Source organism: Schistocerca piceifrons, chromosome 8 (assembly GCF_021461385.2).
Source record: "Schistocerca piceifrons isolate TAMUIC-IGC-003096 chromosome 8, iqSchPice1.1, whole genome shotgun sequence".
Lineage (NCBI taxonomy): Eukaryota > Metazoa > Arthropoda > Insecta > Orthoptera > Acrididae > Schistocerca > Schistocerca piceifrons.
In genome coordinates, this window is record NC_060145.1 from 197,103,371 (window position 1) to 197,119,830 (window position 16,460).

A 16,460-nucleotide genomic window follows, 5' to 3' on the forward strand; every position below is an offset into this window, starting at 1 on the left:
ATGAATAGAAAGGCAGGGCGGAGAGGTGTTACTGTTAACAGTTCAGCAGTAGGATAGTTTTCGTCAAAAAGGACAGCAGATCATCTCCAACAACATTAGTTCAGGTATACATGACGACAGCGCAAGCAGAGGATGAAGAGATAGAAAATGTGTTTGAGGATACACTTGGAAACGGCTAAGAGATACGGGGAGGTTTCAGTTAGCTTACTTCATGGTCAGGCAGAGATCCTGAAATAAGACATTGGATGCTAAGGCGTACCCAGGAGCAGGTATAGACTCAGATCACAAATTATCGACGATGAAGAGTAGGCTGAAGTTTCAGAGACTAGTCAGGAAGAATCAGTGGGCACGGAAATTGGATACGAAAGTACGAAAGTACTGAAGAATGAAGACATAGGCTTGAAGTTCTCTGAGGCTATAGACATCGGGATAATGAATAGCTGACATTACAGTTGAAGAGAAATGGACATCTCTAAAGACGGCAGTCACAGAAGTTGGAACGAAAAATAGGGACAAGGAAGCAAGTGCAGCGAAACCATGTGTAACAGATGAAATACTTCAGATGATCGATAAAAGAAAGCAGTTTAGTATTTTTGTCCATTGTCAGCATCTGTAGTTGAAATAACGAAATAATAAGCAACCAGTTGCATAAAGGAATTTTAATTTTTTTGTCGGTTTCCGGCACTCAGTACCCTTCTTCGGAAGGGCATATCTGTCGCATTATTTGCGAATGTCAATAAAAACACAAAAATAATGTGATATCTATAACCTTCCGAAAAGGGTTGTAATGCCCAAAATCGATAAATAAGTTCAATTTCTTTCATGCAACTGCTTGCTTATTACATCGTTACCAAAACGGAAGTACAAAAATGTTCAGGAAAATTCAGAAATACAGGAATACAGGTCACTTAGGAACGAAATAAATAGGAAGTGCAGGAAAGCGAAGACCAAATGGCTGCATGAAAAATGTAAGAAAATTGAAAGAGAAATGATTTTCAGAAAGACTGATTCAGTGTACAGAAAAGAAATTAAAATCAAGGGCGGTACATTAACAGCCAATGGGAATTATAGTTAAATGCAGAGGAGATGGTTCAAATGGCTCTGAGCACTATGGGACTTAGCATCTGAAATCATCAGTCCCCTAGATCTTAGAACTACTGAAACCTAACTAACCTAAGGACACCACACACATCCATGCCCGAGGCAGGATTCGAACCTGCGACCGTAGCGGTCGCGTGGTTCCAGACTGAAGCGCCTAGAACCGCTCGGTGACAACGGTTGGCTTGCAGAGGAGAGAGTGGATAGGTAGAAAGAGTATATTGAATGCCTGTATGAGGGAGAAGTTCTGTCTGATGTTATAGGAGAAGAAAAAGGGGTCAACGGAGAAGAGATAAGGGATCCAGTGTTAGAAAAATAATGTAAAAGAGGTTGCGAAGACTTAAAATCGAATAACACTGACAAGAAGAAGGGACAGGATGATATGACATCGGCATCAGGTGATTATTTCTATGGAAATAGAGGGAGCTGTAGGACGGAAAACCTGCGGAGAAGGACAGATATTGGAATGCATTCAGCAAATAATTGTGTACGTAAGATGCAGTTGCTACTCTGAGATGAGAAGGTTGGCACAGGAGAGGAATTAGTGGCTGGCAGCATCAAACCAGTTAGAAGACCGATGACTCAAAAAACGACAAGATATTAATTAAAAGAAATAGTATAAATAAATAAATAAACACGGAAAGAATAATTCGACCTCTTTCCTCAGTGAATTAACTTTACAACATGAATATTACATATCTTGTACCCAATAGTAACAGATATAGTGGTCAACATAAATTTGTGGAATGTCAATCTACTAACATTATTTTGTGTAGTTTACCAATTACGTCCTTGTAAAATATGACTAATATCCAACAAATCTCACCAAAATGTGAGATGTTTTGACTGGTCAGGGAAGAGCGAAAATAATAGGGAAAGGTAAGCTGATGAAATGTTAAGAAGAAAAGGAAGTTGTTGGAGTAGTACGGTACGGTAGAGATTTAAAGAGGAGCACAAGGAAGAGACGAAGGACATCAAATGTGTCGACAGATCGGGGAAAATTGTTTCAAAAATCACTGTTCATATACTTGCAACAAGACACCTAGATCCAACATTTGCTTAGGAATAAACGTAGATTGAAATCAAAAATTTTGTGTGTTTTATTTTTTTGCCGTGCCCAACAGGTCACAGCAAAAAAGTGTAAGCCATATACTTCTACGTTCAAATGTATATGTGTGAACAACAGTGATGTTGGCAAAGTGTCATGTATTGAATTATGTGCTTCATTAGAGTGGTCAGAGCAATAAAATTTCGTAGTAATGCTAGTTGAGCGGATCACAGAGACCACGTTTTACGCAAAAATTGAGATCTGTAGATTCTCATTGCGCTCATTTTGGCAGCTCCATGTCGACTGCGCTGAACTCTATCTCGGCGGTGGTGCTGGAGGACTTCTTCAAGACGTTCTACGGGCAGGACGCGCTCTCCGAGCGCCAGACCGACATCCTGCTCAAGAGCGTCGTGGTGATCTTCGGCATCATCTGCACGTCGCTCGTGTTTGTGGTCGAGAAGCTCGGCACAGTGCTGCAGGTGAGTCTGTCCCTGTTGACCCAACTGAGGTCCCCTGCTTCAGGAGTCCAGCTGTGAGACGTACTCCGATTTTCAACCGTACAGCTAAAACAAGGATACTGCTCTATTACAGCCGCCTTAAGTCCTGTATTACAACTTCAAACCCAGTGTTTGTGGTAATCAACATTTCGTCCACTGTGACGTCACATAAAGCAATCTGCGTAGAAAAAATTGTTGGAAATACCTTTTCTTGACATCGTTTATAGGAATTCCTTAAGGGCCTTTCTCAGACTGGTAAATAAGCATACTGGTTACTCACCTCACAGACGACATCACACTACTAACGTTGTTGAGGAATTGAGGTCAAAGTTTCTTCAGTTGTGCTTCATCCAGCTGAAGTCGCTATTGATGACCCGATCCAGTACTGCTACCAAGTTGCCGGGATGTGGATTGCTACGTTTCATCTGCATTTAGAATAAGTCCCAGCAATTTTATAAAGGATTTAGATCGAGAGATTCACCTGGGCAGTTGAGGGGGAATGGGTACATGAGCGAACGTCATATAAGAAGTGTACTGTATGTGTGCAGTCCTTGCAAAACCGGCTGTTGTCATCTGGAAGACAGGATGATGTTGAAGAAAGAGCAGCACTTGGTGACCAAGAATGCTGAAATAACCATCCTCATTCTTGTTCACGGTCAAAGAACTACCTCCAGCCTGAAATGCACCCTCAACATATCGACAGTTAAACGCGTCTTTTTGCTGTCAGTGCGCACGACATTTCGCATAATGTGAAAAGAGGCTAAATCCTGATACTTCAGACCAAACCACAAGTATCTAAATTAGCTGTTGTCCAATTTATATGTCCTTTGGCCTCTTTAAGGTGTATGGAGTGGTTACCACTGTTACGTCAATTCTTGTGGAGACGTTGTACATTCCAAGTTGATATCGTAATATCACTCACTTAATAGACAAAGTACTTTAATAAAATACCTTATATCAATACATTCCCTTCCCTTCAGGGAGTTAATTCTATGTAAAATGTAGTCTGCATGGAACTCAGTGCTTCGTCAGATCATGTTTGCTGTTTTCATTTTCTTACTTAGGAAATCGTTATCGTTAGTATTATGTGGGAAAATTCAGACAAGTATCATTTACCGAACATTTTACAGGATTTACATCTACATCTACATCTACATAAACACTCCGCTAGCCACCAAACGGTGTGTGGTGGAGGGCACAATTTGCGCCGAAGTCATATTTGCCCCCATCTGTTCCACTCGCAGATCGCACGAGGGAAAAACGACTGTCTGAACGCAGCAGTACGAGCTCTAATTACCGTTACCTTTGAATGGTGGTCATTGTGAGATTTGAATGTTGGTGGTGATAATATACGCTCTACGTCCTCGACGAAGATCGGGTTTCGGAATTTAGAGAGCAGCCCCTTCCGTTTAGCGCGTCGTCTATCTGCAAGTGAATCCCACTTGCTAAACTACTTGTTTACGTAGCATTAAACGTTCAAAAACGTAGCTACTTCGTGAAACAGCATATATGTCGAACAGGTCGGCAAATGCAAAGCGACTTATTCCTGTTCGTCATCAGAAAATATCTTTGTGTGTTTCTGCGATGCACACTTTAATAATTTCAGTCATGAAACTTGATTGAATAAAACCGTATGTAAGAACATTTTATCATTCTTTTTTGCCTTGTATGAAAACACCAGCGCTGTGGAGCTAACTTATCATTTAATGAAGTATCTTTGTGGAATTTTCGTGTGTAGTAATTCTGGAGAGTGCGGTCTCACAATTTTCACAGGAAACCTCTCCTTGATTCACAAAGCCTTTCCTGCAACGTCTTCCACGGCCGGTGAGTGAATATGTTCGTAAGGCTCTCGCACATGTTGATTGTGCTTACTAGGAAACATGCTTCTCCTCGTTGAATCTTAATCGTAACTGGTACAAGCTCAACACTACAGTATATGCTTCTTGACTCGTGTCTCATGTACACGTTATCGAAGTACCGATAACAGATTTTAACGTTTTGGATATCATCTATGGTTAGAAAGGTATCTTTTCAAGTTCTGTTCGGATATCTCGGGTTTCATCATTCTGGAGTTCATTTATACCTTGTTATTGAAATTGTCAGCAGTTATCCCTAAGCAGTAATATCCATGGATTTGCCTGCCTTAACAGCTATTTAGACTTTTTATACTTTTGTACTCGTTTGTTCTTGTCCGATGACTAGGAATTTTGTCGGAAAATTGGGAGAGGGAGTTCGAGAAAGGAACGCAACGTACAATATGATAGAATAATGAACTGTAATTTTTAGAAGTAGGCTGCATTATGCGTCAGTTATTTTATTTACTACTATCATATCAAATTAAGAATCAGATGGATCGTAAGTGTCCTGCACATTAAGTTGACAAATGAATCTGCAATTTTATGTGGGAACTATTCCTTGTTATAAAGAATTTTATTTGTCCTTATGGCACATTTACGAGTAATTTGATATGAGCGACAGTCTGCCTGCTGTTTCAGTTGTCTATGTCGCTGTCTTCGATGACCAACGGTCCAGTGCTGGGTGTCTTCTCCGCCGGCATGTTTTTGCCCTGGGTCAACACTTGGGTGAGTACCTCCTTCGGGATTAGTGACAGACATACAACTGCAGTGATTCGGGAAGACAATGCGTTCTTCACTTTCCTTTGAATGTAGTGTCAAGTTGTATATTTATTAGAACTTGCCTTTGATTAAATGCATTTTGTATTACCAATACTATCGTGCACTTAATATAGGTCTTAAAAAACTAAGTGCGTTATCGGATGCAAGGGTCTTTTATCATAAGTGTAATCAGTATATGTTATACTAGCTTATCGCCTGCTACGTTACTTTCATAAACTGTATGGTCTGTAGAGAGTTTCTTGTTCTCCGTAAACCGAATTTTTATATTGTTCACAAATTTCAACGACCTCTAAGCTTTTCATGCCGTAGAAGCATGGTATTTTCCGAATGTAGTTTTGGACGAAAACTGATTCTGGTTGATAGATTCCGTGTTTTTTTTTTAATGTTGCCTTTTGTGTTCTTGTGGTGACATTTCCATAGAAACTTTTATCCCCTAACGCATATTTCATTTTATCTAACCGAGGAGTGAAGTACCAGTTTTCATAGATTTAGCGTCAAAAAGATTTTAAAGGAACGAAATATTTTCTTAAGAATTTTGACCCCATATTCCACACTCTTAGGGGTTTCCAAATGGTTCAAATGGCTCTGAGCACTATGGGACTTAACTTGTGAGGTCATCAGTCCCCTAGAACTTAGAACTACTTAAACCTAACTAACTTAAGGACGTCACACACATCCACGCCCGAGGCAGGATTCGAGCCTGCGACCGCAGCGGTCTTGCGGTTTCAGACTGTAGCGCCTAGAACCGCTCGGCCATTCCGGTCGGCCCTTAGGGGTTTAATTTACAAAACCTTTCAAACTCATATTTTTTTTAATTTTAACAGAGAAGCCAATTACAAATTTTCATAGATTTAGATTGGAAAAAGCTTTCATAATGAAATAATTTCATAAAAATTTTTCATCCCCTATTTCACTCTCTTAGGGAGTTGAACTTCCAAAACCACTGCAACATGTTATTTTTATTTACAGGAGAGAAGTCAAATACTTCATAGATGTAGCTTTAAAAATGCCTAACTAGTTCTTTAATGATGATTTAGTATAAAAAAAATCTTTCAGGCACTATTGTACTCCGTTAGTGACTGAATTTCCATAAATGCTAAAACACGATTTTTTTTTTTCTGGCTGAGAATTTTCGTAATGCTAGCTTCAAAACTGCTTTAGTAAAGATGTATTTTCAAAAAGTCTTTCAACCATTATTTAACCCCCTTGTCAACGGAATTTCTAACGATACCTTCTTAAACAACACCTACAATATAAGATCAAAACCTTCCGCAAATTTCTAGTTTCTGTCTTTTGTGGTCTGGGCTGGGCGATGGTGAGAATAATGAGTCAGTCAGTCGGGGCATTGCCTTTTATATATAGGGATTGTGAGCCCTTAACTGGCAGTATAATTCATTCTATGTGCTATCTATGTTATTTACCTGTTTCTTATACAAAACGTTCGTGTCCACGTGTAGTTTCTGTTAATGATAAGTGATGCCTGCAGTTCTGTTTAGTGCTTCTATGTCCCTAGCACCATCACTACTATTACTTCAGAGATCCAGAATGGCAGATTATAACTGTGTCCCGAAGTGAGAGGGGACGTGAGATCTTCATCTTCCGCAGGAAAGTGTTCTAAAAACTGAGATATCCAAGGAATTCTCACGACCCGTCCTCAAAACTTGACACATACCACTTCCTTATCTCTTCTCTTCCAAACTTCAAAGAAACTGTGAAACTTGAGATTTCCCCGGCGTATAAAACGTTCAAACAAATTATAAGGTTGAACTGAGTAATACCTCCGGGACAGAAGCTTCCTTGTGTACCTTAAGGGACTAGTACTCTGGGAAAAATAAGGATGCTTGCGGAGAAATAGCTCAGCCATAGCCTAAGGCAATGTTAGTGAACCAATGGCACGCGTGCCATTTCTGGCGTGCGGACGAATAATTTGGGCACGGCATTAAATCAGGAATTTAAGTTCACTTACCTAATCTGCATTTGAAGCCATGGGACCAAAATTCATCGTGTACAGACTGTCGGTACCGAGGCCTCGTAGAAGTTTTAAATGACAGATCTTCCCTCGTGGCCACATATTGTGAGTGATAGTGTTCTCAAATGCATGAGTAATAATACACCGTACTATCATTGGTAGATAGCATAGGATGGCAATTGTTCCAGTGCTCCCTGCCGCCGTTGGATAAGCAGCTGCAGCAGCAAGTCGTATACTCCTAGCTCACTCATTTGTTACATAGTTTAATTCTTAATTTATTTGCGTGTATTTGGTACTTGCATTGTTTAATTCATAAATTTCGGGCGTATTATAGTATTTGATAGTTGTAGCATCGCGTTTTAGTACCTGAATAGTGTAAAATCGCGTAGTCTCCTTCCGCCGCCAAGCAGTGTGTCAGCAGTGCGCAAGTAGCAGCATTATTGCATTTACTAGGCAATCTTGTATTTTAATAACCGTTTAAATTTTGTGTCGATTTGTTAGCGCTCTCTGTAGATTAGTTCAGACGTTCTTTGCACAACAGTTTTTAGCGTGGATAGGGACTGCAACTGCTGTGTTCGGATGCAGGCTGAGTTGGCATCCCTTCGCTCCCAGCTTCAGGCAGTGTTGGCTTCGGTCACACAGCTTGAGGCTTTTGCCAATGGGCATCACTGTGGGGGTCCGGATGGGGGTTTGTCGCGGACGGCCAGCTCGTCCCAAGCATCCCCCGATCGGACTACGACTGTGGTTGCCCAGGATACTGCCCGCATTGAGGCTGATCCCTCACCTGTGGTAGAGTGGGAGGTCGTCTCAAGGTGTGGCAGGGGGCGAAAGACATTTCTTAGGGCTGAACGGAAGGCCTCTCCAGTTTGTCTGACGAACCAGTTTCAGGCCCTGTCTCAGGCTGATACTGATCTTCGGCCTGACATGGCTGCTTGTCCTGCTCCAGAGGTTGCCCCTCAGTCTGCAAGATCCGGGCGGTCGCAGAGGGTGGGATTACTGGTAGTTGGGAGCTCCAACGTCAGGCGCGTAATGGGGCCCCTTAGGGATATGGCAGCAAGAGAGGGGAAGAAAACCAATTTGCACTCCGTGTGCATACCGGGGGGAGTCATTCCAGATGTGGAAAGGGTCCTTCCGGATGCCATAAAGGGTACAGGGTGCACCCATCTGCAGATGGTCGCTCGTGTCGACACCAATGATGTGTGTCGCTATGGATCGGAGGAAATCCTCTCTGGCTTCCGGCGGCTATCTGATTTGGTGAAGACTGCCAGTCTCGCTAGCGGGATGAAAGCAGAGCTCACCATCTGCAGCATCGTCGACAGGACTGACTGCGGACCTTTGGTACAGAACCGAGTGGAGGGTCTGAATCAGAGGCTGAGGCGGTTCTGCGACCGTGTGGGCTGCAGATCCCTCGACTTGCGCCATCGGGTGGTGGGGCTTCGGGTTCCGCTGGATAGGTCAGGAGTCCACTACACGCAACAAGCGGCTACACGGGTAGCAGGGGTTGTGTGGCGTGGGCTGGGCGGTTTTTTAGGTTAGATGGCCTTGGGCAAGTACAGAAAGGGCAACAACCTCAACGGGTGCGGGGCAAAGTCAGGACATGCGGGGACCAAGCAGCAATCGGTATTGTAATTGTAAACTGTCAAAGCTGCGTTGGTAAAGTACCGGAACTTCAAGCACTGATAGAAAGCACGGCAGCTGAAGTCGTTATAGGTACAGAAAGCTGGCTGAAGCCAGAGATAAATTCTGCTGAAGTTTTTACAGAGATACAGACGGTGTTTAGAAAGGATAGAATGCATGCAACCGGTGGTGGAGTGTTCGTCGCTGTTAGTAGTAGTTTATCCTGTAGTGAAGTAGAAGTGGATAGTTCCAGTGAATTATTATGGGTGGAGGTTACACTCAACAACGGAGCTAGGTTAATAATTGGCTCCTTTTACCGATCTCCCGACGCAACAGCATTAGTGGCAGAACAACTGAGAGAAAATGTGGAATACATTTCACATAAATTTTCTCAGCATGTTATGGTCTTAGGTGGAGATTTCAATTTACCAGATATAGACTGGGACACTCAGATGTTTAGGACGGGTGGTAGGGACAGAGCATCGAGTGACATTATACTCAGTGCACTGTCCGAATATTACCTCGAGCAATTAAGCAGAGAACCGACTCGTGGAGATAACATCTTGGACCTACTGATAACAATCAGACCCGAACTTTTCGACTCTGTATGTGCAGAACAGGGAATCAATGATCATAAGGCCGTTGCAGCATCCCTGAATATGGAATTTAATAGGAATATAAAAAAGGGAGGAAAGTTTATCTGTTTAGCAAGAGTAATAGAAGGCAGATTTCAGACTACCTAACAGATCAAAACGAAAATTTCTGTTCCGACACTGACAATTTTGAGTGTTTATGGAAAAAGTTCAAGGCAATCGTAAAATGCGTTTTAGACAGGTACGTGCCGAGTAAAACTGTGAGGGACGGGAAAAACCCACCGTGGTACAACAACGAAGTTAGGAAACTACTGCGAAAGCAAAGAGAGCTTCACTCGAAGTTTAAACGCAGCCAAAACCTCTCAGACAAACAGAAGCTAAACGATGTCAAAGTTAGCGTAAGGAGGGCTATGCGTGAATCGTTCAGTGAATTCGAAAGTAAAATTCTATGTACCGACTTGACAGAAAATCCTAGGAAGTTCTGGTCTTACGTTAAATCAGTAAGTGGCTCGAAACAGCATATCCAGACACTCCGGGATGATGAAGGCATTGAAACAGAGGATGACACGCGTAAAGCTGAAATACTGAACACCTTTTTCCAAAGCTGTTTCACAGAGGAGGACTGCACTGCAGTTCCTTCTCTAAATCCTCGCACAAACGAAAAAATGGCTGATATCGAAATAAGTGTCCAAGAAATAGAAAAGCAACTGGAATCACTCAACAGAGGAAAGTCCACTGGACCTCACGGGATACCAGTTCGATTCTACACAGAGTACGTGAAAGAACTTGCCCCCCTTCTAACAGCCGTGTACCGCAAGTCTCTAGAGGAACGGTAGGTTCCAAATGATTGGAAAAGAGCACAGGTAGTCCCAGTCTTCAAGAAGGGCCGTCGAGCAGATGGGCAAAACTATAGACCTATATCTCTGACGTCGATCTGATGTAGAATTTTAGAACATGTTTTTTGCTCGAGTATCATGTCGTTTTTGGAAACCCAGAATCTACTATGTAGGAATCAACATGGATTCCGGAAACAGCGATCGTGTGAGACCCAACTCGCTTTATTTGTTCATGACGCCCAGAAAATATTAGATAGAGGCTCCCAGATAGATGCTATTTTTCTTGACTTCCGGAAGGCGTTCGATACAGTTCCGCACCGTCGCCTGATAAACAAAGTAAGAGCCTACGGAATATCAGACCAGCTGTGTGGCTGGATTGAAGAGTTTTTGGCAAACAGAACACAGCATGTTCTTATCAATGGAGAGACGTCTACAGACGTTAAAGTAACCTCTGGCGTGCCACAGGGGAGTGTTATGGGACCATTGCTTTTCACAATATATATAAATGACCTAGTAGATAGTGTCGGAAGTTCCATGCGGCTTTTCGCGGATGATGCTGTAGTATACAGAGAAGTTGCAGCATTAGAAAATTGTAGCGAAATGTAGGAAGATCTGCAGCGGATAGGCACTTGGTGCAGGGAGTGGCAACTGACCATTAACATAGACGAATGTAATGTATTGCGAATACATAGAGAGAAGGATCCTTTATTGTATGATTATATGATAGCGGAACACACACTGGTAGCAGTTACTTCTGTAAAATATCTGGGAGTATGCGTGCGGAACGATTTGAAGTCGAATGATCATATAAAATTAATTGTTGTTAAGGCGGGTACCAGGTTGAGATTCATTGGGAGAGTCCTTAGAAAATGTAGTCCATCAACAAAGGAGGTGGCTTACAAAACACTCGTTCGACCTATACTTGAGTATTGCTCATCAGTTTGGGATCGGTACCAGATCGGGTTGACGGAGGAGATAGAGAAGATCCAAAGAAGAGCGGCGCGTTTCGTCACAGGGTTATTTGGTAACCGTGATAGCGTTACGGAGATGTTTAACAAACTCAAGTGGCAGACTCTGCAATAGAGGCGCTCTGAATCGCGGTGTAGCTTGCTCGCCAGGTTTCGAGAGGGTGCGTTTCTGGATGAGGTATCGAATATATTGCTTCTCCCTACTTATACCTCCCGAGGAGATCACGAATGTAAAGTTACAGAGATTAGAGCGCGCACGGAGGCTTTCAGACAGTCGTTTTTCCCTCGAAACATACGCGACTGAAACAGGAAATGGAGGTGACGACAGTGGCACGTGAAGTGCCCTCCGCCACACACCGTTGGGTGGCTTGCGGAGTATAAATGTAGATGTAGATGTAGACTTTCAACCACCACTGACAAGCATCGCTCTGAAAAATTGTTGCAGCGGAAACAGTGCTCTCCTGTTCGTTTTTGTGCGCTTATGTCATTTGATGCAATTAAATTTGTGAGTATTATTGAACAAGGCTAGTACAGCAAATAAACAGAAAGCGCAAAATAAATGTAACAGAGAATCGTAGCTTGGTGGACTGAGGAATATGGAATGATTAATAAACGTTCATGTGTTTTATATTTCGGAAAGATTGTGCGCAGAACATCGCCTGTAAAACGGCACTATAAAACAATTCACAAAGCTCTCTGTCAAAAAAGTTCCACATGTTCTTCGGCTGCACCGTCAATGCCCGACAAGGTAAGCCTTTTGGCAACGGGTGATGTTTGAAGAAAAAGTGGTCTGCATGTGCCCCCTCATTCTGAAAATAAAGGCAAGATGACTGAACAGATCAAAGATACTCCTTTACCCAGATACACAATAACACAAAGGACCCTAAAACTTGCTGAAAATATAAGAGAACAAAAAAGAATGGCATATGCCCTCTCCTTATATTTCGCCTGTCTTGCGAAAGTAACGATGTTACTAAATCTGTCCATTTACGTGTGTTTGCTCGATATCGTGTTGTAAATGACATCAAATAAGAATTGATTACGACGATATCGTTGGCAGCAACTACGAAAGCGATAGATGGTTGTATGGCAGTTAAAATTTCGCTAACTGGAAAGGAGATGAATGGCTCTGAGCACTATGGGACTCAACTGCTGGGGTCATAAGTCCCCTAGAACTTAGAACTACTTAAACCTAACTAACCTAAGGACAGCACACAACACCCAGCCATCACGAGGCAGAGAAAATCCCTGACCCCGCCGGGAATCGAACCCGGGAACCCGGGCGTGGGAAGCGAGAACTTGTTTATACATCTACATCTACATGGTTACTCTCCAACTCACACTCAAGTGCCTGGCAAAGGGTTCATCGAACCATTTTTATACTAGGTCTCTCCCATTCCACTCTCGGATGGCGCGTCGGAAAAAGGAACACCTGAATCTTTCCGTTGGAGCTCTCATTTCTCTTATTCTATTACGATGATCATTTCTCCCTGCGTAGGTGGCTGTCAACCAAATATTTTCGCATTCGGAAGAGAAAGTTGGTGATTGAAATATCGTAAATAGATTTCACCGCAAAGAAACCGCCTTTGTTTCAGTGACTGCCACCCCAGGTCGCGTATTATTTCAGCGACACTCTCACTCCTATTGCGCGATAACACGAAACGGGCTGCCCTTCTTTGCACTTTTTGGATGTCCTCCGTCAATCCCACCTGGTAAGTTTCCCACACCGCGCAGCAATATTCCAGCAGAGGACGGGCAAGTGTAATGTAGGCTGTCTGTTTAGTGGGTTTGTCGAATCTTCGAAGTGATCTGCCAACAAAGCGCAGTCTTTGTTTCACCTTCGCCACAATATTATATATGTGGTCTTTCCAATTTAGGTTGCTCGTAACTGTAACTCCTAGGTATTTAGTCGAATTGACAGCTCTTAGATTTGTGCGATTTATCGTATACCCAAAATTTATCGGATTTCTTTCAGTACCCATGTGGATGACCTCGCACTTTTCCTTGTTTAGTGCCAATTGTCACTTTTCGCATAATATATCAATTCTCTCTAGATCATTTTGTAATTGTAATTGTTCGTCTAATGATTTTACTAGGCGGTAAATTACAGCGTCATCTGCAAACAGTCTAAGGGGGCTGCCCTGATTATCATCTAGATCATTTATGTAAACCAGGAACAGCAGAGGGCCTATGACACTACCTTGCGGAACGGCAGATATCACTGCTGTTCTACTCGATGATTAACCGTCTAACACTACGAACTATGACCTCTCTGAGAGGAAATGACGAATCAAGTCAAACAACTGAGACGATACTCAATATGAACGCAATTTGATTAATAGTCTCTTGTGAGGAACGGTATCAAAAGCATTCTGGAAATCTAGGAATATGGAATAGATCTGAGATCCCTTGGGTAACGAATAATGGAGCTTTCAATAAGGTGGGTAAAAAATTTGATTGTTCCAAGCACACATCGGACAGTCTGTTCTTGGATTCCACTGCATCGTGCAAGGCGTAGTTTCGCTGCTCTTCGTAATACAATGACCAAAGTCACAAAATAGTGGACCTTACATCGTCGCAAGCTTCTAATAAAGAAAATTACGAATAGTTGTTAGATGAAGTAATCCAGGATCACAGCGGCTTACAGATGTATAAGGGTATCCGCTGGCTGAATTCCGGCAACTTAGTTCAAAGCTACATGGATTGTTCGAAAGAAATCAGGCTGTATTCACAAAATAAGGGAAACTTTTTACAATGTTCAAAGTTTATAAATGTCACACGGTTTAGAAAACTAATGGTTTTTAGAGACTTGTGCCAGCATTTCAAAGATTTCAATGTAAGGCACAAACAAAATTATTTTTGTTGTGATTTACGTTTTCAAGCCGAACTGAAAGATTTTAATAACGATATCTTCTACAGAAACTAGAAGTATTTTCCAAATTTGAAAATTTACCATTGATTTGGATTTATTCGTGAAGCCAGAGCGCGAAAAAGTCGCTAACGAGTTTTGTTCGATAATACATTCAAGGAGTTGTTAGAGAAACTAAAAATTTTTTTTATTATGTATCCTGATGTGACTTCAGTGGCTAAACTGAACTTGCATAAATTTAATTTGATGTAATAGAAGGAATTGGAATATAGCTGACATTTCCACTCTACATTCAACTTGGACTCAAAAATTTATCAAAAGAAAAAAATAATTGGAAGTAAATGAATTAGAGAGACTATTGGACGAAAAAACGCCGACATTAAAACTTACGGAAACTTGGAATTCAATTCCAGACTCATACAGTTATCTGAAGATGCTGGCGTTTGTTATCTTGAGCATATTTTCACCTATCTATGCCTGTGAGTCGCTATTTTCTGTACTGAATAAGTTTAAAGATTCGCTAAGAAACCGCTTGTCAGATGACTCCAGTTCAGCTTGAATTTTGCTGAAAGTTACAAAGTATGCACCTAATATAAATTATTTGGCATAGAATTTGCAACAGCCAAAATCACCTTCAGGCTGCACTGAGGCGGCAAATGTCTTGGGATACCCCCTAATGTCGCTTCGGACCTTCTTTTGCCCGCGGGAGGTGCAACACCTCGATGTGGCGTAGACTCAACAAGTCGTTAAAAGACCGTTGCAGAACCACTGAGCCTGCTGCCTGTACAACCGTCGATAGTTGCGAAAATCTTACCGGTGCAGGACTTTGTGCACGAAGTGACCTCTCGATTACGTCCCAAAATGTTCGGTAGGTTTCATGTCGGACGATCAGACTAGCCAAGTGATTCGCTCGAATTGTCCAGAATGTTCTTCAAACCAGTTGTGAACGATAGTGACCCTGTAACAAGGCGCATTGTCATCCATAAAACCTCCATCGTTGTTTGGGAACGTCCATGAATGACTGCAAATGGTCTCCAAGTAGACGAACCTAGCCACTTCCAGTCAATGATCGGTTCAATTGAACCAGAGGACAGGTCACACTACTATGGAGCCATCAACAGCTTCCAAGCCCTTGTCGACAACTTGGGTCCATCGTTTCGTGTGGTCTGCGCCACAGTCGAACCCTACCACAAGCTCTTTACAACTTAGATCTGGACTCATCCGACCAGGCCACTGTTTTCCATCCATCTAGTGTCCAACCCAAAGGGTGACGAGCCCAGAAAATGCACTGCAGGGGATGTCGTCCTATTAGGAGGCCACTCGAGTCGGCCGTCTGCTACCATAGCCCATAAACGCCAAATTTTGCCGCGATATCCTAACGGATACGTTCGTCGTACGTCCGACATTGATTTCTGCTGCTGTTTCACCCAGTATGGCTTATCTGTCAGCACTGACAACTCTATACGATCGCCACTGCTCTCGGTTGTTACGTGAAGGCTGTCAGCATAGCACTGTCCGTGATGAGAGGTAATTCCTGAAATTTATTGTACATGGATGCATACATATATTAAGATCTACATTTACATCTACGTCCATACACCGCAAGCCGCCTGATGGTGTGTGGCGGAGGGTACATTGAACGCCTACAGGTTCTCCCTTCTATTCCAGTCTCATATTGTTCGTGAAAAGAAAGATTGTCGGTATGCCTCTACGTGGGCTCTAATCTCTCTGATTTTATCCTCATGGTCTCTTCGCGAGATATACGTAGGTGGGAGCAACATACTGCTTGACTCATCGGTGAAGGTATGTTCTCGAAACTTCAACAAAAGCCTGTACCGAGCTACTGAGCGTCTCTCCTGCAGAGTCTTCCACTGGAGTTTATCTATCATCTCCGTAACGCTTTCGCGTTTACTAAATGATCCTGTAACGAAGCGCGCTGTTCTCCGCTGGATCTTCTCTATCTCTTCTATCAACCCTATCTGGTACGGATCCCACACTGGTGAGCAATATTCAAGCAGTGGGCGAACAAGTGTACTGTAACCTACTTCCTTTGTTGTCGGATTGCATTTCCTTACGATTCTTCCAATGAATCTCAGTCTGGCATCTGCTTTACCGAAGATCAACTTTATATGATCATTCCATTTTAAATCACTCCTAATGCCTACTCCCAGATAATTTATGGAATTAACTGCGTCGGCCGGTGTGGCCGAGCGGTTCTAGGCGCTACAGTTTGGAACCGCGCGACTAATTCGGTCGCAGGTTTGAATCCTGCCTCGGGCATGGACGTGTGTGATGTCCTTAGGTTTAAGTAGTTCTAAGTTGTAGGGAC

The 16,460-nt window shown here is 42.6% G+C and overlaps 1 protein-coding gene across 1 annotated transcript in view; it reads left to right on the plus strand.

Moving 5' to 3' along the window:
* The window catches only part of LOC124711882 (sodium-coupled monocarboxylate transporter 1-like), a 187,986-nt gene that overhangs the window by 133,200 nt on the left and 38,326 nt on the right, over window positions 1–16,460 (plus strand). Inside the window, exons 11-12 of the mRNA XM_047242124.1 lie at window positions 2,439–2,625; window positions 5,139–5,225. Coding sequence (XP_047098080.1) covers window positions 2,439–2,625; window positions 5,139–5,225 — 274 coding nt within the window. The remainder of the gene's footprint in view (window positions 1–2,438; window positions 2,626–5,138; window positions 5,226–16,460) is intronic.